Source organism: Macrosteles quadrilineatus, unplaced genomic scaffold (assembly GCF_028750875.1).
Source record: "Macrosteles quadrilineatus isolate MER2022 unplaced genomic scaffold, UCM_ALF_1.0 Scaffold_1__1_contigs__length_201487025, whole genome shotgun sequence".
Classification (NCBI taxonomy): domain Eukaryota; kingdom Metazoa; phylum Arthropoda; class Insecta; order Hemiptera; family Cicadellidae; genus Macrosteles; species Macrosteles quadrilineatus.
Window position 1 is genome coordinate 98,169,830 of NW_026542594.1, and position 26,727 is coordinate 98,196,556.

A 26,727-nucleotide genomic window follows, 5' to 3' on the forward strand; every position below is an offset into this window, starting at 1 on the left:
TCCAAGCGCTTGAGAATGCTGTTGTGTGTTCACAACAAACGCTTGCCTTTCAAGCTCAGTGTAGTCTCAGCTCTGGTTGAGACAACATCTTCCTCAATTGATGAAGAGTTATTTTTGATTGAAAATGTAGAATTAAAAATTTGTTCAAGGAAAGTAGGTGGTCATGCAATTAACCGTGGATGAGGTAGGTTTGGAGAATACCACCATCTATTTAGTAAATTTAAATTGAACAAAGTGAGGTTTTTTCTTTTATGAGAATGTAGTTAACAACGTTTAATTATATCCTCAAGGAAATTGAAAGTGTTTTAGCGAAGTTTTGGGGGTATTGGCATAAGCAACGTATCCATGCATCAGAACGAATTTTGGACCAATAATAAAACTTAAAAAACAATCAAAGGGAGTTTAAAACACCCTATGCAGCTGGTTAATTATGATGCAAATAAGTATAAGTAAAAGTATACAAGTTTCATCTATCAAAAAAACCAACACTTAATTAATATTAAATTAAATGTGTTTGTCTACCATCTTAATACATGTATGTTATATTTGTCCTATTGTTTACGTTATTGAACACTCTAGGGAAAAACCACAATACGTGGGTAATATGTATTTTTTTTAAATTGAAAGCTCTAAATACTTGAGCTATCAACTCATCGACATCCATACTGCACTGTTAGTAGTTTGTAACTGACTGGTTCGGCCAACAAGCGCCAGAAAACAGAGCTTGTAACAAGTGCTTGCTAGCCGGCACAAGCTTTGTCTGTGAACGCACACGCTTGATACTATGTTAACTTTTCTCACGCTGGTTCGAGCTTGCAAGCGCTTGCCAACAAGCACTTGTAACAAACTTTCTTTGTGAACGCACCCATACAGTAGTAATAGCTTATTCCCTAAATGAGAAATTGGCTATTAGGTAAAAAATAATCAATCAATAACATTTAACAACATATATTCTAGACAATCTAATAAATACGAGTAAGGAATTAACTATCAATATCTACGTATCCATAGAAATAACCATCACTGTAGGCATAACTCATGTCAGCGCTCCGTGTCTTGCATCGTCTGCCGATGGGTTCCAAGTCATTATAGCAGTGGGGGAAGACTTTATCAACAACTTTTTTGGCTTCATCCATCCCAACATTTCGAGCCACCATCACAGACCACATAGCTTTGGACTTGACACACTCCTGAAATGATAACAAGTTCTTTGTAATACTTGTCATTTAATCAGAAGATTCACAATTTTACTCAATTGTTGAATATAACGATTGACTACTTTAAAATCAAATTAAGGTAGCTATTTACAAACAAAATTTTATACCAAACAGCAAACTCTACATATAAGGCTTACACAAAAGGTGAATACCTTATTTGGTTTGGAGGTACTAACTAATAATATATCAAGAAACACAAATGTAACCAAATTTATAAAAAATTTATAACAAATTTAGAAAATCATATCACGAAGCATTGTCATACAAACCTCATCATTGCGACCTTACCTCAAAGATATGACCTAAAAAATCAAGCTGAAGAAAATATGATCATTGACGACATAAACCATTCCTTAAGAGGTCTCTCTATCTAAGTCACCGACACCATACCTCTCACGGCTTGCACCTTAAAAAATCAGGGGAAAAGGAAGCAGCCTGCCTCAAGGGACATTTTGATATCCGACAGAGTGATTAATCTGGACTCAAGAACAAGAGCAAATCAATTATCCTACTAAACTAATATTATAAATGAGAAAGTTTGGATGTATGGATGTATGTTTGTGACAAGTAAACGCGAAAAATACTGGTCGGATTGGGCTGAAATTTGGTATGATGATACCTCACATTCCCAATTAACATATAGACGCATTCTTATCTTAAAAGTCCTTTCGGGCTCCGCCCCAGTGGCTCTGGAGTTTCCCATGTTAACCTTATGTGTAATCATATTTAAAAGGAATAAAAGAATTTTGTCAGCTGTTTCAACTACACAAGTTGGTTCTATGTGAATAACATTAAAAAGTTACAAGGCTTACCAACAGGGTGCAGTACTATTATTTTTTACATTTATGACAACATCTATCCTATAAAGGCCATAAAGGTTAAATTTTGTTTTTAAAAGGCTTATGTGTAACTATTTTATCAACAGATGTAAAGATCAAAATGTTTCAATTTTGTGTTCTCTTCCCGTTGCAAAGCACGGGTACAACAGCTAGTAAAGTAATAATACCCCCGCCGCAGCAAACCTGCAGACTAAGCGAATTTCCATTTGCCTGATTGGATTTAGACTAAAATGTCTCCTTAAAAATATCACATTTATTCCCTATTTAAATAGAATCAGTTTAACACATACTTAGGTTTGCTGCAACAGGGAGGGTGAAAGTGTTTTTTTTATGTAAAATGTTAATAGTTAGTAAGAATTAAAAACATTTTCCAAATTTGGGCAAAATATGTTAATAAACAAGCACACTACAATGGTTTACTTATTCTCCATAAGAATAACATGGGAATTTTAAATTAACAATTTTTTGGAATTTTCTCCGTAACCATTAGGCGCATTATAACGCTTCAATATACTAAATTATTTGTTTTTTTAAGCTCTACAAAATAGTTTGGAAAGAAATTTCAAAATTTTATGTTTTTTGGGTCAAAAATAGGAAAAACCCATTTTTACCCCATAAAAGCCCCCATAAACCCCTGTTCCCATAGTCCGATCATGCTGGTTCGCGAACTCGTTCGAATAAACGTAGGTTTACACGTTTGTACCAAATTTCATCAAAATCGGATCATTTTTGCTCGAGTTATCGCGCTAACGGACACATATATATATATATAAAATATATATATATATGAATTTGAACGGATGGTGTTTTTGGCCTCTAAGGACCTCAAAACAAAAAAAAAAAAATCGGTCCCGGGTCCAGGTCTTACCATGAGTACTACGGTAATAGCTTATTCCCTATATGGGAAATTCGCTAAAAGGCAAAGCCCTCACTGACTGACTGACTGACTCACTCACTCATTACTAATTCTCTTACTTCCCATTTACATAGGAGGCTGAAATTTGGGACACTGATTCTTTAGGCTAGAATAGGAAAACTAAGCTGTTTTTATTCTGATCGAACTCTCGAGCTCCGCCCCAGTGGCTCTGGAGTTTCCCATGTTAACCTTATGAGTACTTGTATTAGTCGTATTTAAATGGAATTAATGAATCTTAACAGCTGTTTCAATTAAACAAGTTGGTTCTGTTCTATGATGTTCAATAGCATTAAAGTTACAAGGATTACCAACAGGGTGCAGCACTATTATTTTTTTTACATTTATGACAACAGCTAATTTGCAACCAAAAGGTGAGTGAGCGTAGCGAACGAACTTCAACCAGGAGGCGAGTTAGCATAGCGAACGAGCTAACCTGAAGGCAAGTGAGCGCAGCGAACGAGCTCCAACCTAAAAATGAGTGAGCGTAGCGAACAAACTTCAACCAGGACGTGATTGAGCCATGCAAACGAGTTCACTTATAAAGTTAAACGGGGCAAAGCCTGCGGGTACAGCTAGTCAATTATAAAGTAACTGTACAACACCTTCTATCTGGGCTACTCAGAACTCCACAGAAATGGCAGGTTCATCAAATAAATTATCTAACTGCCCTCAAACAGCCTCAGGGCCTCAGTTAATACTGAAGTAACTGTCAATCCTCAAAAAGTAGCTCCAGGACATTGGCTATATAGTGAGGTGACAAAGTAGGGGCAAGTATGGAATACTTCATATATGCCACTTCTACATCCTGCTCCAGTGTCACACACACACCCTTCTATACCCAAGTTCATCATATAGCTCCAATCTGTTTGCTGCCTACACAACTACTACCTTCTCAACATTGGACTTCAGCAGCCACCGAGTTCATGGTGGGGAAGTTTGCATGACCATCCCAATAGCAAGGAGTTCTTTGATCAAGGTTCCAGTTCTGCAACTGTCCAGCCCCTTGTTAGTTGTTAACCAGTCAGATGTTCACATATGTAGAAAGAAATGTATTTGTAACAAAACCTGTGAAGGTCTCGTAGCTTTAGATGAACTAGATCGAATGACAGTCAACAAAATAACTCAAAGCTAGCAAATGAAATATTTGTGACACCTATCTGAATATTACTCCTGAATCAAATGAAATAATGAAATGTTTAACCCTAGCAGTGGCCAAAGATCGTAATACGCTCGTTTGACGTGACGCCTAGAATGGCCAAAATGAAAATGAATGAATGAATGAAAATGAAAATGAATGGCCTAGAATGGTGACGTATGGGCAAAATTTTTTTATAATCAACTCTGATGTGATCAATATATATATCATTCGAAAGATCACATTCTGAACTTTCATTTTATTATATAAACAAACCCTGTAGCAGGTGTATAACAATGTCACGACGATTGGAAATCAAATGAATTTTTGGTGCGGCACGACTTTCGCATCTGACACTTGGGAACTGTCAAAACACGACTTGTTTGGCATTACCCTGCTCGGGTAATTTTCGTCTTGGGATGTTGTGGGTGGTACCACTGGATAGCCATTGATTTTATCTTCATTGTAGTATTGATATTTAAAACGAAATATTGATTGCACAACAGGCACGATTTTATGAACACAGCCGTTTTCAAAATTTATAACAAATGGCTTACTAATTATAATGAAGTAAAATAAAATATATAATATAATGTATTTTGTTATGAAAAATTGACGTGTCATATATTTACTGGTAATGTATCACAATTATATAAATTCTATGTGACAAATAAACATTTAATTTGATTTCAATTCAATCAAATCTATTGAAAGAGAATGACACGATTTGTTGATTATAACACAATAACACAACTTAAACAGCTTGAGTGCTTGGTTAACTCCAACAGACTATTACCATACAATTTCATGGCCAAGATCTATTTCAAACCAGCAAGAGCGTTAGGACAGGTACTTTACAAAAGCTAAACTGACACTAGGCTGATTGATAAAAATTCTGTACTAAGCCATGAAAAAAAATTTCAGCAGCCAACTGCATCAACCGGCCTTGCTGAAGTTTAAATACAAAATTATATTAAATGATGACTACATCAGTACCTAGTTAAAAGTAATAAAACTTAGTATGTTGTGAGTCAGAAGTGGAGTGTTCGCAGAGAGTTCTTTGCCTAACATCCACTCACCCCCCGCCGCAAGGCTAAGTGCAGCTTAGATGTAAATACATCTGTGATAATGACTTAAAAGATTATTTGGATAGGGGGGCGGGGCCCGGTGAACAATCTTGCGAGGAGGGGGGCCCGGGTTCACAGCCACTTCTCCCACAATTGGAGAACTAGAAAGGAATTGCCTTAAAGCCCAGAAGTGTTTAATGAGAGAAAAAAAGGTGATCAAGGGGCCTGGTGCCAGATCGGCTAAAATAAGATCAGCTAAAGTAGAACCTAGCACAAACCAGAAGAGAGCTCAAAAAGGAAATTCTCAAGTCCATGAAACGCTGTTGGAGAGAATGAGCTTATAGCACTCTGATATCGTCAATGAGCAACCTTAAGACACTGAATACCAGGTTGTTATGAAGAAAATGGTGCTCCCACTCCCCCCCCCCTCACAATGTCATCTGAGATAGGACTGGGTATAATCAGCACTTCGTTTCCTAAACATAGGACAGTATCCTATGAAAAGATAGCTGCTACAAAGATTCCACTTTTTACCGAAGAAAAGTTAATGGTAGCCTGCAAAAGAATGAAAATATAATACCTTGATTTATAAGTCAACCTTGATAACAAGTTGTATTTCTTAATCTCCATGGGAGACTGGTCATTGAGGTTCTACTGTATACAGGGTGATCAACTCAAGGAGGACCCAGGGAGGGTTGGGAGGTTGGGATATCGGAAACGGTAAGAATTAAAGAAAACTTTTTTGGCAGTTAAAAATATAAATTTAGTTTTTTGAAATTGAGCAGCCATTTTCCAATATGGCAGCCAACTTTGAAAATTTCTTATGAAACGCCCTATATTTTGTTATGTTTTCGGATAGAACATGCAATTTAAAAACTTTCTTATTCTTGACATTTTTTCCATAAACCCACTCGTTTAGGAGTTACAGCCTATGAAAAAATAACTTCCGGTGTACATTTTGCATCATGTAGCTTCTAAACGAGTAAGTTTAGAGCAAAAATGCAAAAAGTAAATAAATCTTAAACATGCATCAACATTCCAGAGAGATCACAAAATACAGTTTTCCATTTTTCAAGTTTGCTGCCATTTTGGAAAATGGCCGACATTTTTGGAATGTGGATGCAATTTTAAATCTTATTTACTCTTCGAATTTTTGCTATACAGTATACCATAACATAACACCATATAAAACCATAATATAGATAACAAATATTGATTCCATTGAGTGCTGGATTTAAGGTATTTGCGGCCCTAGGCCAAATTAATTGAGCGGCCCCCAACCCTGTGGTAGAATTCCCTCTAATAGCGGTGAAATCATTAGAATCTCCCACAGTCATCATCATCATCGTCACCAGCAATCGTGGATAAAATCGTGAACATGTCCCTCGGGCCAAAATCGCATCATATTGCCACCCACGATCGCAGAATAATCTTGAACACTTACCCTTAAACAATGGAGACATATAGATATTATCGTCACTTACATCCACGACTGCGGCAAAATCTTGAACATCCCTTTGGGCCACAATCAGGTGGACATAATCATTGACACTCTCTCAACTACGGCCAAATCAGGGATCTACAGACCAAAATTGTGGGATATTATCATCGTCACTCACAATCGCGGAGAAATCGCGAACACTTACCCTAAATCAAGGGAATATTGTCACCGACCGACACCTGCAACTGCGGCAAAATCATGAACATCTCCCACGGGGACATCATCATCGACACCCATGACCACGTAAAATCATAAACATCCCTTTGGACCGCAATCGCGGGGACATAATCATTGACACTCAAGACTATGGCAAAATTCGGGATATCTCCTACAGGCCACAATTGCGGGACATTATCATCGCCACTCACGGTCGCGGAGAAATCCCGATTACTTACCTTAATTTAGGGAATATCGTCACCGACACCCACAACTGCAGAAAAATGATGAACATCTCCTGTGGGCCGCAATGCCGGGGATATCATTATCGAATATCGTGACCGCGGCAAAATCATGAACATCTACCGCGGGACACAATCACGGAGACATCATAATCAACAACCCCGGCTGCAGAAAATCATGAACATATCCCTCCGGCCGAGTTGTGGCAAACTGATGGTCAAAAAATTAAAATTTGTTTGTACTGAAAAAATATTTCTGTCAATCCTCTGCCCCCACCCCCCTTTATTCCATTTGTTTGCGGCCCTAAGCCGCAGCCTAATCGGCCTAGTGGTAAATTCGGCACTTATTCTATTGTTTCAAAAATGGCCACCATTTTCCAAAATGGCAGGGAAATTTTGTTAATAGGAAAACTGTATGTTATTGTCTTTTTAAAATCTAGATGCAATTTTACGACTTTTTTAAGACTCTTTGCATTTTCGCTCAAAACATACTCATTTAGGAGCTACATGATGCACCGCAAGTAATTTTTTTCTTAGTTGTAACACGCTGTAACTCCTAAACGAGTAGCCTCAGTGAAAAAATGCCAAGAGTAAAATGTTTTTAAATTGCATTTACTTTCTAAAACAATCATAAGTATAGGGTCTTCAATAAGAAAAAATAAAGTTGGCGGCCATATTGGAAAAATGGCGGCTAAAATTATTTTTTTAATTTGGCCAAAATTCTTTTAATAAAAAAATTAAGGCAGTTCCAATTTAACACTTTTTTATATCTTTTATAACTTTTGAATAAAATAGCTGGCACACTTATATCAATCACCCTGTATTGAGTTGTGCATGAGTAACCTACCTGGTGTTGAGCTCTGATATTGAATGGACTAGCGTCACCCTGAATCATCGCACTTATGAACCCACAATGTGTCAGGTTGGCCGCTCTGATCTCTGTACAAGCGAGGTGCTCTAAATTCCTGAAGTCCAGTTTGTGACGACAATAATCAAACATGTGGATCATCTCATGTGTCAAAACACCCTGAACCATCTTCTCACTCCGTGTTCTATTCTGACAGATAACAACCTAGAACACAATATACATCTAGTGATTGTTTGGAAAAATACAGAAGCAGTTTGATGTAGCCAGGGTATCCAAAAAGTCCCGGGTTGGTTAAATATTTTTTGAAATATTAAAAATATAGTTAAAAAACTGTGCACAAAGTTACTGGATATAATCCTACTATAATATTATAAATGAGAAAGTTTGGATGTATGTATGTTTGTGACAAGTAAAGGCCAAAAATACTGGTCGGATTTTGGTGTGATGATAGCTCACATTCCCAATTAACATATAGACGCACTCTCAGGGGTGCCCAGAGGGGGGGTACTGTGGCGCGTTTGCGCCACAGGAATTTTTGGGGGGGGCTTTTTTAAGGGGATTTTGGGGAGGGATATTTTTTTGCTAGCTGTCATAATGAATGAATAATTTTGTATAAGCAGCCCGAAAAAAGTTTTTCTAAATACGGTAGTTCACTATCAACACCAAGAACATTTTGCCATTCGTAATTAAGATTGCTTCTAAGAATGGTAAAAACGCATCTTGTTAGACAATCCTTAACATGTACGGTAGGGTCAAATTTTACTTGCTACATATGTTTTAGCGGTTGTTTAACTCAACGATCGTCAGGTTTACAAAAATATCCACTTCTGGAGGTGTAGTCAGAGTAAGTTACGATAATTTAACGCAAAATGATTACAGATAGGAGATAGGCCATCAATTCAAGCGTGTACATTGCCTTCGGCAAGACTGGAAGTAAACTGAATCAGGATAAGGTTATGATGGACCGACGTGGCGACGTGGTCTCTGGATTGTCGTCTGCGTTTTCAACAGCTGATATTGGACTATTGTAGTGAAAGTGACTGAGAAGAGTGTTGAAAATATAATTGGATTCATATTTAATCGAATGTTTTCATTAAACATTTGTGTGCTGTCCCTAGTATTATGTATTTAGATATTTCAAACTCTTCCAAAGTAATTAATAAATTTCCTTTCACGCAGTAATGTAGAATTTTGAGACCATCATTTATATCCAGCATATTAATATTAATATTAGGTTATTGTTGTCAATAATTTTGAGTGGAATACTCAATTATGAATCCCTTTATATTTTCAACACTCTCCTGCTCCTCCGTCACTACACTACAATTAGTCCAATATAAGCTGTAGATAACGTGATCGTTGTAGATAGCACAGACGACAATCCAGAGACCACGTCGGCCCGCCATAACCTGATTCACTTTACGTCCAGTTCTGCCCGCGGCAATGTACCCCCTTGAATTGATATGCCTATCTGTTATCGTTTCGTGTTTTTGTTTAATGTTTGTAACATATTCTGAAGAAACCTCCAAAAGTGGATCCTTTTGTAAGCCTAACGATGGTGGAGTTAAAGAACCGCCAAAACACTACCATTATTAGTCATAAAACGCAAACCTGGGGCTATTAAAATGAGTTATAAGATTACCATACCTCGTCACAAAACCTTTTGTGGTGCTTGTATTGTGGGTATTTTGCCCGGCGATTATTGTAGAAGGTAGCCTGGGAGTGGCAAACAACGCCTCGTAAGTCTGCCCTATTTAGTGACCTAATTTTGAAACAAGATACTTTTTACTATTCGTGCAATTAAAGTTATTTGAATTCTTAAGCCCAATAATTTACACCACCTAAATATATTGTACAGTTACAGTACTGTGTTGGAGTAGAGTAATTCACTGAGTATAGTGTTGAACGTTTTGAAGACGTTGCCTTTAATACTGAGCGCGTGTTGGCTGACAATACAGATTCTAATAATTGTAAATTGAAAAACTTATAATTCGTCCATTAATTAGATATAACTTTGTATTGTTAAATGACGTTTCCTAATAAACATTTAATTTTGATTATCAGCAAGTTTGATTTTCTTTACCTCAAGTTTACTAAATACTTTAAATGCTCGTTTTATGTGGTAAAGGGGAAATTGCCAGGTAAATTGGAGGGGGGGGAGGGTAGGTTGAAATAAAGAGCAGCATAAATGGGGGGGGGGATTTCGCCACTGGGTTTGGGGGGGATGGGCACCTCTGCGCACTCTTATCGCAAAAGTCCTTTCGGGCTCCGCCCCAGTGGCTCTGGCTGGAGTTTCCCATGTTAACCTTATGAGTAATCTATAATATTAAAACGAAACAGGGTTTTTTTATTTCAGGGTTTATTAATTCTGAATCAACCACTTGACAGATTTTCATGATTTTTGTGTTGAAAGAAAGATAATTTTGAGAACTAGGGAATTTTGAAGCTATAATTTTAGTTAAGGGTTTCAGTTTTTTATAAGTTAAGTTTTAATTTTTAAAAAGTCTAGCAGCCGACGCTAGCAATTTAAAGTATTTTCAATGCTGGTTTAACTAACAGCTGGTTTATAACTGTCATTGAAATGTTTATGTTACGAGTTGTTTGCTTTCAAAAATATTGTTCGTTGGTGTTTGCCTACATACTATTTCACTTTAAAATGTAGGTAGTTTTCCCCTACCGTGAAGGATCTGCATTATCAGGAAATGTGTGTTTTTGAACTAAACATCTCAAACACTTGCGTTTAATCAAGTTTTGTCGTAAATGCAATCTGTGTAAGTATTTAGTTTATGCATTGCAAATTTCAACTTATATTTGGGAAATATTTTTTCAGCAGTTTATCGCTTAATTGTTTAAGATATAAGTGGTTTACGTGTTCATACTTTTTTCTGTATGTTTGAATGTGAGTATGTCGGCATACTAAAATTTTGGTTAGTAATGAAAGCGTCAATCGGTGTAGTAGGTCTCTATAAAACTGTCAAATAAACTGCAGCAGAAACCAAAGTCGAGTCATACCATACCAACTATCCCCAAAGTACTGATGATTCAGAAACTTGGGCACTGACCAAAGAACCTAAAAACCTTAATGTTGGATTAGATAATAAAGTGCAGAGGAAATATACAGACCAGTTCAAGATAACGGCCCAGAGGTGGAAATAAAAAAGAACAGAGAGCTAAGAGAAATGTGTTAACATCCAAATATAGGGATGCTTTCCAGAAGTAGGTAAAGCTTGGATGGACAGGCTCTGCATAAACTTTTAAAAAGTATATTCCAAGGAGTACCACACGATAGACGGGAAATATCAAGTTGTGAAATGCATCCTCAGACTGGGATCTAAACTTTGAAGAGGCAGGTGATAGAAGAGAATTCTCATAAAAGTTTCAGTGGTCACGGAGGTAAGATAAGGTACGGTAAGTACATAAGTAGTACAGTATGCAATTAGAGGTGGCATGTAGCTACTCTACTCAAAACCATTGTGAATCGGTCGCCAATCTCACTTCAAGATTTTTCAAATCGACACAAATGCTGTTTTATGGTAAAATTCTCGGATTTAAAATGCATATCGCCATATTTTAGGTCTATATTCGAATGGAATAAATAGGTGGCCACGTTACATTTGTTTGTAAGGTGATCTTCCCCATAAAACTGCCAGAATTTGTGGCTATGCGTGTAAACTAGATGTTCTGAATTATTCCGTTTTAGTTGACAACTCGATTCCCGTACGTAGGACGGGCCACCAGCTCGTCATATTTAAAAAGAATAAAATAGTTTCGTCAGCTGTTTCAAATACACAAGTTGGTTCTATGGTATTAATTAGCATTAACAGTCGTTCAAAGACTTAAAATGGCAGATTCAAGAAATCTTTGAACATGTGTAATTTTTTACTCAGTTAATTGTTATTTTGAGCTCAAATTTGCGGCATTGTATTCTAATAAAGCCCTTTAATTTGATGTGCATTTCGACCTATGGTTTTGATTTTCTGCAGACTTCTGGCGGGCGCCCCCCTGAGGAGGTGGCGTATAACATCATTGCAAAATCAATGCATCTTTGAATAGCTCTCATTTTTAACTCAGTTATCCATTTAAGTTCGGGTTTGCGGAATTGTATTCTACCAGACCTTTTATTTTATATACATATCAACCTATGCAATGCTTACATTTAAGATTTTCTTTTGACTCCTATCGGGCCGTCCCCCTGAGGAAGTAGAGCGGATCACTGAATATGTGATAAAATAGATTTTTGTGTCCAGTAACTTTGTGCAAAGTTTGTTAGCTCTATTTTAAATATTTTGAAAAATATTCAACCGCCTCGGGTTTTTTTTGACATTCTGTACATATTAAATATTAGGATTTAAAAAAATTTCAATTATTTGATTTGCACTTTTTTATGCTGCCACCTGGAAGGTATACAGGAGAACCCTGGTTAATCGAAATAAAGGGGGAAGAGCCGTTTCGGATAAGCAATTTTTTGTTTAACCCCTCATCATATGCTAAAAGTAGACTTTCTTTGGACACCTCTACCAAGTTTCTACGCCCAGCCATTCTCTCAAATTAGTGGAGACAAAGTTTAAAATTAAATATTTAAAGTCGGGACCACACAAGTTTGCAGTTGAGGGAGGAGCCTATTTACCATATGGTTTGGAATCAACCAATGAGAACAGTGCGGTGTTGCCAAATCTAATAATACCAGCTGATTTGAAAATATTGCTTTGTATATTTTAATTAGTGTTGTCAATGGACGATGTGGCAACGTCGCACTAGCCTTGTCTTGTGATTGGCTGCCACCAACTGCAAACTTACGTGGTGCCGACTGTAGATTCCCCCGTGTTAATCATTTGGGAGAAAACCCAATTTTGATGGAAGATCCTGCCCAAACTACATAATAAAGATTTAAAAATGAAAAACACTTATCAAAACTACAGATCAGGGCCATTTTTTTACACTTTTACTTTAATCATTAAAATTAGGCTTAGCGTATTATATATATCTGAAAAAACAAACAAATTATACGTCTAATAACACCAGTAATAATATATTTACACTTATACTGTTGAATCACACGACGGTAAATACATATGAAAGATGGTAAGTGGTGATCGATTTCGATTGGACACTCCAATCATCATCAGACCCGATAGGCGAATGACCCAACATAATAATTTGTTTGTTTTTCAGGTAATTACTTGTACGATGCTGATCAAGAAGTTATTCATTATATATATAGATATATGTAGGCTATGGGAAAATAAATTAGAAAATAAAACTCTTCAGAGCATTCTACAACTTACTTATTTCACACATCGAAAATCAGAACAAAATAACAAACCTTCTTTTTTTCACCTTTCAAACATTCATTCAACTCTACCAACTATTAGTCACCATGACAACCAAAATATCCAAAAATGTAAACATAGCAAACTATTAGTCAGCTGATGCTAGTTCACAACTACACGCCCATGTGTCCGTGAACACGATAACTTGAGTAGTTTTTTTTCAATTTTGATGAAATTTTGTTTGAAGGTGTAAGGCAGGATCAACTTGATTGAGTTCCCGAACCAGCCTGATCGGGCCATGGGAACGGGGTTTTACGGGGTGTTTTATGGGGTAAAAATTGGTTTTTCTAATTTTTTACCCTCTAAACACAAAATTGCCCTCCCCTTTAGTCTTAAGCTCTATAGGGGAACCGAGCCTCAGGTATAGGGCGGGTCGCAGGTTCGCGGGAACGCTCCATCAGATATGATGGACAGCTGCGAATAAGGGGTAACCCGAATAAGAAGTCCCGGACCGAGGCGGCAGCACCAGAGGGCGTGGGAGGGTGATCTGTGGCGGGGTCACACTCAGCAAGTCCTCATGAGCCCGATGACAGTGCTGCGTCATGGCGAGGAAGTGCCGCCATAAAATAAGCACTGTCCGTACTGCCTTGTACGATAGGGTTTGGATACCCAAAGGCTAAGAGAAGGACACTCTGATGTAACACCGAGGTCAGGTTGGGATCTTGGAGCTGTGGTGGAAGCCACCAACCTACGAGAAGGCGACTCGGAAAATAAACCCCTGGTCCTCCAGGTTGGGGGTTGGACGTTGGGCCGACAACCCACTCTGGAAAAAACAACTGTTACGAATCATAGAACTAAAGCCTCGGAAACCGGACTGGAACAAATGGAAAAGACTAGGATACGCACAAAGGACTTTCGAATGGGCACATGGAATGTTAGAACATTAGCTGTACCGGGTGGCTGTGATATATTAGATGTAGAATTAAGTCGATATAATCTAGATATAATAGCTCTACAAGAGACCAAATGGCCTTAGGCAGGGAAAATCAACACCAAAGAATATGTGATATATTATAGTGATACAGACAATGGTAGATACTACGGAGGAGTTGGCTTTGCCATAAAAAAAATATATTGCTGTGTCTGTTATAGGCTTCACGCCAATAAATGAAAGAGTGTGCAATATTAGAATAAGTGGAAAATTTAAAAATCTATCCATATTAAGTATTTATGCACCAACAGAAGAAGCTGACGATGATGATAAAGATAGTTTCTATGAAATATTAGAAGAGGAAATAAATAAACTACCATGCTACGATATGAAATTAGTCTTAGGAGATGCTAATGCAAAGGTAGGGAGAGAGGAGATGTGGGCAGAAGTAGCAGGAAAGGAGAGTCTTCATGAAACCACAAAAGAGAATTGGCTTAGGCTCCTAACGTTGGCTAGTTCAACGAGCATGAAAATTAGCAGCACAATATTCCCTAGAAAACAAATTCACAAAGCGACTTGGTCATCTCCAGATAGAAGAACTGCGAATCAAATTGACCATGTGCTAATAGACAACAGACATGCTAGTAGCATTATGAATGTGCGAACAGTACGAGGAGCAGAATTTGGGACCGACCATTATTTAGTACTTGTTAATCTAAGACAAAGAATAGCGTTAAAAAGGAAGAAAACATCAAAAAAGGAAATCTTAGACACAGAGAAATTGAAGTTACCACAAGTACAAAAGGAATTCAGGATTAAGCTAGAAAATAGGTTTGAAGTACTGGCCGGTGAAATCGCAGAACCACCTATAACAGAACCAAATCTTGTCCTAAAACAATGGAAGAGAATTCAAGGAGAGGTTAACAATACACTTAAAGAAGTGTGTGGTAAGAAAAAGAAGACTAAGAAAAATCCATGGTTCTTGGACGAGTGCCAAACTTTGGTAAACAGAAGAAGAGAAATCAAGATCAAATGGATTGCAAGCAGGAGAGCTGACAATGAAGAAGAGAAAAGGAAATCAGAGCAGCTTAGAGTAGATAACTGTTAAATTAACAGAAATACAAAACAAATGCTTAGAGCATGTAAAAGAAACTTTCTGAAGCAAAAACTGGCCAAAGCAGAAAACGACAGAACCACTAACAACGCCAGGGATTTTTATAGAACAATTAGATTTTTCAAAAGTGGTTTCTCTGCAAGAACCTATGGAGTTAAAAATAAAAGGGGAAATGTAGTAGTAGATAAAGAATCAGGCATTAAAGTATGGAAAGACTATTTTGAAGAACTTCTAAACTGTGATTGACCGACAATTAGAGACATAGAAGAAAATCTAAGCTACCACAACGTTGAACCAAATGTTTTACCACCCTCAGAACAGGAAGTAGAAGAAGCAATTAGGTTACTCAAATGCAAAGAAATTCATAGCCTTTTAAACAAATGTATGGAATAATGAAATAATACCAGAGGAGTGGGCAGAAGCGATAATAATCTCATTACATAAGAAAGGTGACAAACAGTCTTGCTCAAACTACAGAGGTATCTCACTTCTAAACACAGTATATAAAATATTCTCAAAAATTCTATTAATGAGACTAAATCCGTACACAGAATCAATAAGTGAGGATCAACAAGGCTTTATGAAAGGTAGATCGACAGTAGACCAAATATTTTTGCTTAAACAGGGAATCTCAAAATATTATGAATATAATAAGAGTTTTATGGGATATTTATTGACTTCAAGAAAGCTTTTGACAGCATTGATCGAAGGACCTTATATAGGAAAATGGAAAAACATGGCATACCTAAAAAGTTAATAAAATTTACAAGATTATGTGTTGACGAATCAAAAGCGAAAGTAAAGGTAGATGGAGAAATGTCGGAGAGCTTTAGTATAAATACAGGAGTGAGACAAGGGGACGGGATCTCCCCCACTCTTTTCAACATAGCGATTGAAGAAGCTCTACAAAAAGTAAAAAATCTAAAGAGAGGCTTAAAATTGAGTGTAGACTTAAATGTCATGGCCTTTGCAGATTATGTGGTGATATTGGCTGGTAAAATTGGTGTCCAATTTGGTAAAATATTGGTGATAAAAGTCGGAGGATTTGTGTTTTCTAGCCTACAAGTTTATTCAAGAATGTAAAAAAGTGGGTTTGGAACTAAATGAGGAAAAAACCAAAATAATAAAGTTTGGACGACATCCCATCAATAGAGGCACCAATTTCAATGTAGCCAACTATTTAATTGAGCCAGTAGAAAGCTTTAAATACTTAAGAGTTACTGTAAATAGCTTTAACATAGAAGATACAGAAATATTAAGTAAGTTAGCAAATGCCAATAAATGTTTAGGTGCATGTATGAAGCTCCTGTCATCAAAACTCCTATCATCTGATACAAAAATAAGAATATATAAAACCATTATTCAACCAGTGTTATTGTATGGAAGCGAGACCTGGGTCCTACCCAAGAAAAATGAAGGACGCTTGATTGTTTTTGAGAACAAGGTTCTAGGAAAAATATTCGGCCCAGTAAATGATGAAGGAGAATGGCGGATTAGAAAAAACAGAGAGCTACGAGCGTTATACCAGGACCCTGATATAATAGCTTTGATAAAGGCAAAAAGATTAGGTTGGCTAGCTCATGTATTGCGAAGGGAAGAAGGAACAAGACTGAAGGAAGTATGTTCTGCTGTACCAACTGGAAAGCGTCCACTGGGTAGACCAAAAATGAGATAGTATGACCAAGTTAAGAGAGATGTGAGTCAGTGTGGAGGGACAGTGGAGATGGCATCGGACAGAGAAGCGTGGAAGAGGCTGATCTACGAGGCGAAGAATCAACTGCGATTTGTAGCGCCCCATCAGTAAGTAAGTAAGTAAACACAAAATTTACCTCCAGACATTTTTAAAGAGCTTAAAAAAACAAATAATTTAGTATATCAAAGTGTTTTTGTACAATTATTGGTTACGGAGAAATTCATAAAATTGTAATTTTAAAATTCCCAAGTTATTCTTATGGAGAATATTGTAAAACGTAGTAGTTTGCTTGTTTATGGATATACTTTGATCAAACTTTGGCAAATTTATTTATCTTTATACAGGGTGACAAAAAAGTCTGGAAACGGCTTAATATCTTTTTAACAAAATCCATTAGAAAATTCAAACCTTTCACATCAGCTTATATGTATGAATTCTACTTTTTGCAAGCATTACCATTTTTTTACCTTCACCAGGGGACGGCCCATGAGGAGTAGGTACATAATCTTTAATGTAAGCATAGGTTGATATGCACATCATTTTAAAGGTCTAGTCAAGTGAAGCTCATTGCCGGAAACCGCGTCTCAAAAAGTTTATCCGTTACAAAATGGCGGCAGTCCAAACTTATTGCGGAATATACCTGCACAGGCCTTAGTATTGGTAAATACTCATAGTCAACATTAGGGTACGTCCACGATGCACGCTGGTTTTCTGAGTCAGACTGTCGGCGCCGATTAAGTCAGACTTGGCGCGCTTATCATCCCATGCTAGTAAACGTAAGCGGCCATAGTGCACCTGCGCGCAAATTTTCTGCGCGCAGGTAGTCTGACTCAGATTTTTACCGGAATGAATTGTTCATTCTGGTTTCAGACAACCTGCTTATATCGGACTGTTGATTTTTGTTTTTGTATTGAGTGTATAAGTTTTTCATTAACCATGGATATCGACAAATTGCTATCAAACGTTCAACACGTTCCAGCAAATTTCAATAAGCACATCAAAGTGCATAATTTTTAATAAATATAGTAACATTGTACCTTAAATTTATCTGCTGATTGAATTAAATTGTTTGTAATATTGAATTTTTACAAAATAAGCAATTTAACTTACGGAAATTAATTTAGTTACTTCAACGGGACATGCTATTTCAAGGTTTTGTGATATTTTCCCCAGTTTTTGGCAAGCTTGTGCTCATTTTTAAGAAGGTGTTCAAGCTCATTCTTAAACATTAAAAAAAAACCTGTTGTCTTCTGTAAGAAGTTAATAATATGTATAAAACCTGTATAAAATATGTATAAATATGTATATAATATGTATGTATCAATGTACAGTATCCCTTAAATAGGTCTCAACACAGACAGGTCCGGCTAACAACCTGCTTGCATTATGGCCACCTCATCTGAGTCAGACACTCGGCACCGAAAATCTGAATCTTACTTCCTGCTTATACCAGCGTGCATTGTGGACGTACCCTTAGCCGGGAAATCTGAAACTCGGTTAAATTTTTTTGAAGATTGAATAATATTAGTCTATGAAATAGTTGACTTTAAAATACAAATTCAGCTATCAAGCTAATGTTTAGTTCAAGTATTTACCAATTCTAAGGCCTGTGCATGTATTTTCCGCAAGAACTTTGGACAGCCGCCATTTTGTAACAGATGAACCTTTTGATACGCGGTTTCTGGCAATGAACTCCACTTGACAAGACCTTTAAAATGATGTGCATATCAACCTATGCTTACATTAAAGATTATGTACCTACTCCTCATGGGCCGTCCCCTGGTGATAGTAAAAAAATGGTAATGCTTGCAAAAAGTAGTTTTCATACAATGTAAGCTTATGTGAAAGTTTTTAATTTTCTCACGGATTTCGTAAAAAAGATATTAAGCCGTTTCCAGACTTTTTTGTCACCCTGTATATTAAATAAATTGGTTTTTCTTTTCCGAGTTCGTTTGGCTCTTCTACACGACCGATTTGATTGAAGTCTCAAATTAAAGATATGCACGCACAGATTTGCCATCAAGCATCAGCATATGTTTATCTATAATTCCACTCGGCGTATACGTAAACGAAATTTGCTCCCCATGTATTTCTTATGGGAGTTAAATTTGATATCTCTTTTCCGAGTTCGTTTGGTTCTTCTACCCGACCGATTTTCATAATTGAGGTCTCAAATTGATGGTATGCACGCACAGATTTGCCATCAAGCATCGGCATATATTTATCTATTATCCCACTCGGTGTATACGTAAACGAAATTTGCTCCCCATGTAGTTCTTATGGGAGTTAAATTTGGTTTTTCTTTTCCGAGATCGTTTGGCTCTTCTACCCGACCAATTTTCATGATTGAGGTCTCAAATTGAAGGTATGCACACCAAGTTATCACATCAAGCATTGGCAAATATTTACCTACTGTATTACTCGACTAAAACACAATTTGATTTGTGTTCGAATTCTTACTTCAATTTAATATGCATTTCACCAGTTATAATTATATAATCCTATATATTTTAGTTTAAGAACCTTCAGTGAAATACCAGCTTTCAATTAAGCTAATCGTTATTCAAATCAGATGAGTTTCAGCAAGCAAACGCATGGTGAACAACCAACATACAAATTATTTTTCATAAGGTTTTTCTATGATTAAAAATATTATGTTTTTCCCAATGTTTTAGACTCAAAATAATCAGTAAACTATAGGCTTTAAATTGAGCTATTGATTGTTTGAATCAGTTAACCTTGTTTTTGTTTACTTTCGGGTCAAAAAACGTCATTTGTTGATGTTTATGATCCAAACCGGGTCTTTTCTAGTATTCGTGAACCCTAGTTGCATTGTAAGAAGAAATTATTGTTAGTCTTAAGCAGTCCCCCAACAGACTAAAGTCCCAGCCAACACCAAGGGTTGATACGCCGATAATGTAATGTCACAAACGTTTGTTCCTATACGCTCAAACCAGACCAAGCAGAAACCCGTTGAAGACAAATTCATAAAGGAGAAATAATGTCATGAATTTTACTGTGTTTATATTTGTTTGTTTTAATCCATATGCCAATTTGTTTACCTGTTGTTTTCTCTACGTTCATGTTTACCAAGGCGTATGAAAGAAGGTGTGTGCATAGTGACGTCAGTGCGAGTAAAACGTGTTTTATTTTACCAAATCATATGTTTTCTTGTAATTTCCAAAGACTTTCGAATGACAATCATTACGAATTAGCATTGAATATATAACACCACGAATACTACAGTAGACAAATGTGTTTTTCTAGTATTTGTGTATAACACTATTTAGTTATATATACAACACGAAATAATTACATTTGGTTTTAAAATAATAGACAGTTTTCGTGTCGTGGTATGCTTAATATCATCGCAATTATTTCGTGTTTGGGCTCAATGTTCTTGTTATTTGATGCAGGTTACAAAAATGGCGTTATTTAATACACATTATGGTGATATACAAACATTTTACCAACTATGCATTGAGCCCAGTGGGTATTGTCAAAGCCCCGAGCAGCCGAGCAAGGGCTAATTTAGGGACTGGGACACCACCCGACCATCCTAATCCTTCAGCCGCCACGAATCTTTTATTGGCTGAAGAGGACAAAGTCCTAAAACAGCCTCAGTCCAGTAGGGTTTCAGCTCTCTGGATTAGAACGAACGAATCTTTGCGGAAGGTATCCTCACTGACTCACTCACCCCTACCCCAGCACTGCAAATAACCAGTATCCGTAAGGCCGTCGACACACGGGAAGACTGTTTTCCAACCGAAATCGGCAACTAGTTGGACAAACTAGTCGCCAGCGTCCCGACCAATGTAGTTAGGTGGGACAGTGCACACGGTGCGACTGCGATGCGACCAGTTGAGGACCAGTCGGCGATCAGTCGTTAAGCAACCGGACCTGCCGGTTGCTAGGTGATTTCAGTCACCTGGTTTGAACAACTTTTCGCATATTTGTAATTGCGCTTTTCAAGGATCGGGCATATCAACTGCGATAACTCTTCGTAAGTACTTTTTGACATCCTGTTCATAGACTGAAAATTTTGCGTCTGTTTCTTTTAATGCAGCGGCAGCTACAAAGAGTCTACATTTAATATTTGTTTTAACATAAGGATGTACCCAATACCTTCTACGCTCTTGATTGTCTATAAAACACCAGGGCTTCTTAATCACTACCACTCATTTCAAACAACATACACAGTACACAGTATCGTTATAACAAAATTAGAACTCATTTACTGTCTCAACTCAACTACAGTCGCGCCCGTGTGCGGATTTAACCAACGCAACTGCAATCGTAATCGCGTCACAAAAAAGTTGGTTCAACTTTAGTTGGGTTTCAGTCTTCCCGTGTGTCGACCGCCTAAGTTGGGCTAGCGACCTGTCCGCGCGCACGGAAGTTTTGGCCGAACTGTATGTTTAGTGTATGTCATTAAAATGTTATAAAATCCCTACAACTTAAGCTATATGCCATTTTGTGCTGTTTTTGTTAAATATATGTAAATACAATCTTGCCGATTTATTTGTAACTATTTATCTTCCACTAAGGCTACTTAAATGAGAGATTTTCAATTATATAAACCATAAGTAGGAGCTGAAAAACGGTATTATACTTACCGTAAAACTATTAGGTAGTATATTGTCACCTAAAAATATGTTGCCTGTTAAGGCAGCCACAGTTATATAGGTATTTACTGCTTTACTGTTTTTCGATTAAAAGGTACTCACTATCAAAATGCTATATCCTAATACTACCACCATTGAATATACTGTATATTCAATATTGAATATAGTCATAGTGTGACTATATTCAATATTGAATGCAACACTATACTGGATATAAAACGCTAAATAGTGTTATATATTCAATGCTAATTAATTTGAAATGATTGTCATTCGAAAGTCTTTGGAAAATTAGCCTACAAGAAAACATATGATTTGGTAAAATAAAACAAGTTTTACTCACACTGACGTCACTATGCACACACCTTCTTTCATACGCCTTGCATGTTTACAAGTTTACTTCTACTGATCATTGGAATGAGGACGCCACCTATGTGCATATTTTAACCCAAATACATGAGTGAAGGGTGGCTGTAGAATGGAGTTTTGTGATCTGACTAAGATCTGCTCTTTCATTTATAGTAATCATTTATTTAGGCTAAATCATAATATAATAATCATAATATAATTTATTTAGGTCCAATGACCATAGACAGCGATCTTCTATTTAAGAAAATTTAATTTAATGGCTCTACCACTTAAGCTACTGTAGGAGCTAACCATGGCCTACACATATTTAAACAAATCATCATAAACAGAGCAATATTACGTAGTACGGTTACTCAGGAACTTATTTTTTTCTTTTTTAAGTGGATTCTTGGTGGAATAAATTGTACAGGTTACATACACCTAGTCACAAAGTTGTGTATTTTAAAGTGACTGAAATATCTCTTAATACCTATACTTAGTAAAATAATAGTTTAAAATAATAGCCTATTTTACCTGATTTGTTAAGGGATCATAGCCTCCATTGACCTCTGGACCACACCATTCACAAGCAAAATGTCTTCTCAAGTCCACATCACTTAACAAAAACATTTAATATTATTATTAAAATTTTCAAAGTATTACATGGACAGAATATGCTGTATAATCAAGTTAATGTCGGTATTAATGAAAAATGATACCGGCCTACTTTCACCACAATTTGGTTTGAAGCCTTAACACATTTGCTTCGACACCTCAGTTTTAAAAATGAGCTACCGGTACTAGAAAGAAATACATTTCAACCACAGGTATAAAAGTTTGGAACTTTATTTTTAGACTTCCCAGACACCATTTTACCCTATACAACAAGTCCATTGTATGACGGGCTGAGATTGTGCAATGTGCTTTAATGGTCTCCTTTAATACAAGGCCCTGGCATCGGTGGCAACGTCGCACCAGCTGGCTTAGCGGTGGGGCACACGGGACGGGAGGGACGATGGCTAACAAAGTGTCAGCGTTTGCCGCTAGAATCGCTAAGTTGAAAAATTTAAATCAGGCTAATTTTATAGTTTTTAGTTATAAAATTAACTTTTTAATTATAAAATTAAACTGTCATAACTGATCATAAAAAAGATATAAGATAAAAATCAAATAAAGCAAAATCTGTGACAAAAAGTTAATGCCCTGAGAGGTTTCGCACTTGGGACCTCCTGCTCACTAGTCTAATGCGCTATCAACTATGCCACGAACACCGCTGGAATCACATCGTCTCGTTACGGTAATCGTGTTGCCTCAAGAGAAGATATTAGCCACTATAGGTATGACGTCACCACACCTTTAGCCATCATCCCTCCCGTATGCCCATCCGGCTGGCTTAGACCATGACAAAGCTGTTTGTATATCTTAGGCCTTGTTGTTGTTGCTATGGTAATAATAAACATGTAAACATAAACATTTTGCAGACACTCCATTATAAATTAGTGCAATTTAGTGCTGTTACATTAGACCTGGAGTGTAACGTTGCCACTATACTCTCGCCAGGTCATTACAGAATCATGGTAATACCTGGACCTGGGACCCATTTTCTTTTTCATTTTGAGGTCAACATGGAAGGATGCAAGTCAGTACTTACTCCCATAGAGAAGCTCATTGCTCAAAAACCAGGGACAGCCTCCTATTTTCCATACCAATCGGCAGTTGAAGCCCTACTTTATGTTGTCCAAGGTACCCATTTTTACATTGCATATTCAGTGTAAGTGTTCTGTCACGTCACTTAGAAAATCCTACACCAAAGGATGTCACACAAGCAAAGCGTGTTATAAGCTATTTGGCCGGCCCTGTGGGCTAGAAAATAGTGTACCAATCTAAGCCTAAAACACTCTAGTAGAGGGCTATAGTGACACAGACTTTGCGGGTTGTCCAACTACAATGCGTTCAACTAGTGGAGTTATTAAGTGTGCAGCTATCAGTTGGCTTAGTCTTCCACAGGAGTTAGATGCAGATTAAACTTGTGAAGCTAAATTCATTGCAGTTAATTTCAGTTTAAAAAAAGTCTGGATTTCTAGTTTGTTAAAAAACTTAGAAACGATTATCTGCTGTTCCTATTCTAAAAGTCGACAATGAATCAGCAAGGAAACTCTGTAAAAACCTCGAGTTTCACTTTCATACAAAGCATATTCAGTGGAAGTATCTATTCATTTGAGACAGGATAAATATAATGTATGCTGACTGTAAAGCATGTTGGTACGGAATATTAACTAGGTAATAGATATAGGCTACTGACAAAGCCTATAGCCTACCTCGACTAAGACTTCAAGTCCTGCGAGAAAATCTTGGACTCTTGGCATGACTATGCAAATAAGGGAAAGTATTGAAAATGCCTGCCTTTTGTTATTTGTAATAGGCCAAGTCATACTACAGATGATAAGAATGTATATTTATTATCAGCTGTCTGTTTTGTTGGTCAAATTTTGTTTCACGTTTTTTAAATATTTGAGAAATAGGTACATTTGCTTGTTCTATCGTTTAAATTTGTTTTTACATTCTTATTATAGGCTAACTATACTCACCCTAAACACCATCCACCCTGTAATTCAAGAGTATTGAGCTCATGTTTATCAATATTTACTGTGTATGTGTGCGTGTGACAACCAGAACTTGTTTGAGAAAATACTTAATTTTTGTGATCTTAAAATAGCCTAAAAAGAAAAGGTAGGTGATCAGTTAATTAATAGTTATTATTCCATAACTTGATCAATAGAAAACAGAATACTTACCAACCGGAGGATTTTAATGCTCCAACCATCAGCTTGACCAGCTTACCTACCAGCAAATAAAAATAAACAACTATTCCTGTATATATTTTGGGATGGAACAAGAAAAGTAGGTAGGCCTATGTAGTTATCAACGAAGTATAAATTTTAACGTTATCAGCTTATCACTGAAGATTTATCAATCTACAAGAGTGACAAACCATTATTTACATCCAACAATCACATGAAACTAATAGCCTAGATGGAGAACGAGTGGCGTGACGTCAAGCAATGGTATTTCACGTTTCTGCAGCAAGATGAGTGCAACTGCTGTTGGCCGAAACGAGCGCTACAGATAAAAACAATTCAATTTCAATTAATTTATTTTACGCATGCGAAAATTTTTGAACCCTGCAGTGCCCTATTTACCTCTCTAGCTTCAAGCTTTGAGATGAAAACTCAATTGCATTCCTACATGAATCTAATATAATTTACAAATACATAATATTAATACATTTTGTTTCTGGTTTTCAAATAACTTTAGAGAACCTGTGCAGCTCAATGAGCCGCATAGTATGAAACATAAAGTCGAGGAAAACGTTGTTAGGCCTATGCTTAATTCGAGTAATTCTAGTTACCACATCTTAGAGCTGTTCGAAAACTTGTTAGAAACAAAAGAAACTAATTTTAAATATCTGAATTTGCGTCGACAAGGTTCACCTACATTATTTCTGCTCTCAGTTTTAACTGAAAACTTCTAATGAATGCTAAACGCTCTGCTTCAATTTAAGTTAAAATTTTACGTAGAATTTTCATTGATGTATACAAACAACAACAAATGTCATGCCATTTGAGTAATTATGGATCGTTGGACAGTACAAAACCGTGCATTTTGCATTGAAGGCTATTTTAATCATAAGTAAAAGAGTATTTGACAAAACATGAGACGTAATCTAAGGTCACCTTGATTGAGCTTCTGTGCAACAACCTGATTGTAGGGATGTAAATTAGAATAGCCTAGTCATGTAAAATATGATGTAAACTGGTCCTAGAAACACCTAAAACAATAGTACTTAATGTTTACTTGCCGATTTTCTTGGACTTCGGAGAAAACACATTCCCAAACTCTTTTACGATGTTCTCATCTGTACGTACACACTTTGACCTCCCCGGAGGTTTATTCTTGTTAGTTCTTAAATTAAACACCCATCTCAAGATAGGCATTGTATTCCAAGAGGGAACCGCACCATGGTGACGGACAATGAAATTATTTCAAAATAAGTTAAGTAACCGTAAGTTAAAATCACACTCTTTTTTTGATAGGTTTAAATTCAATACAAAAGTCACGGTGTTGTACTGTCCAACGATCCATGATTTCTCAAATGGCATGACATTTGCTGTTGTTTAATACAATAATGAAAATGTTACGCATAACAACAGCTGATTGACATTTGTTTAAAAATGATTGTTATTTATGGACCACTCCATCTCGGTCAGTAAGCTGCACAGGTCATCTCACGTCCTACCCCAAATACCTAGGCCTAGTTACCGATAGTTATACACCATTCCTACTAAAATTGCAATAGAGACTCAATGATGTGTAGGCCTAACTCTAACCTAGGCCTACGTTGGGCAAGCTTCTGGTTTAAGTAAATTACTTACTTCTTAAAAAACAGTTGTATACATTTATTTCACAGTGAGTTTTCTCTTGAGCCAAACGTCCTTCGCCAAACATCATTTGACTTAAACTGGCTTTAAACCCTCCTTTTCTTTCGGGATAGAGATCATAACCCCACTTTTGTTTCTCTCTAATTTCATCATCTGTTGGTCTTTGCAATTCCGGCTCCTTATTTTCAGTCATGATACACTAGGGTTAACGATATAAGTTGACTAATAAACTAAAACAAATAAGCAGGGCAGGACTAAACAATAACTAGACGTTAGTGTTTGTAGTTCTCTAGTCTATAAACATTCGAACATAACCTCAAAGTTAAAGTTTCAAAAAATAAAATACAGAGTCGTCTGCACCATAGAGAT

General features: G+C 36.7%; 1 protein-coding gene across 1 annotated transcript; it reads right to left on the bottom strand.

Moving 5' to 3' along the window:
• Positions 1 to 941: 941 nt before the first annotated feature.
• Positions 942 to 26,727, bottom strand: LOC128982362 (mitochondrial inner membrane protease ATP23 homolog). Its single transcript, XM_054401324.1, has 5 exons — positions 26,353 to 26,727; positions 24,715 to 24,760; positions 22,454 to 22,535; positions 7,921 to 8,145; positions 942 to 1,190 (listed from the first exon to the last, which is right to left on the bottom strand). Exons 1-5 carry the CDS (start codon positions 26,549 to 26,551, stop codon positions 984 to 986), a joined length of 759 nt encoding a protein of 252 aa, XP_054257299.1. The 5' UTR covers positions 26,552 to 26,727; the 3' UTR covers positions 942 to 983.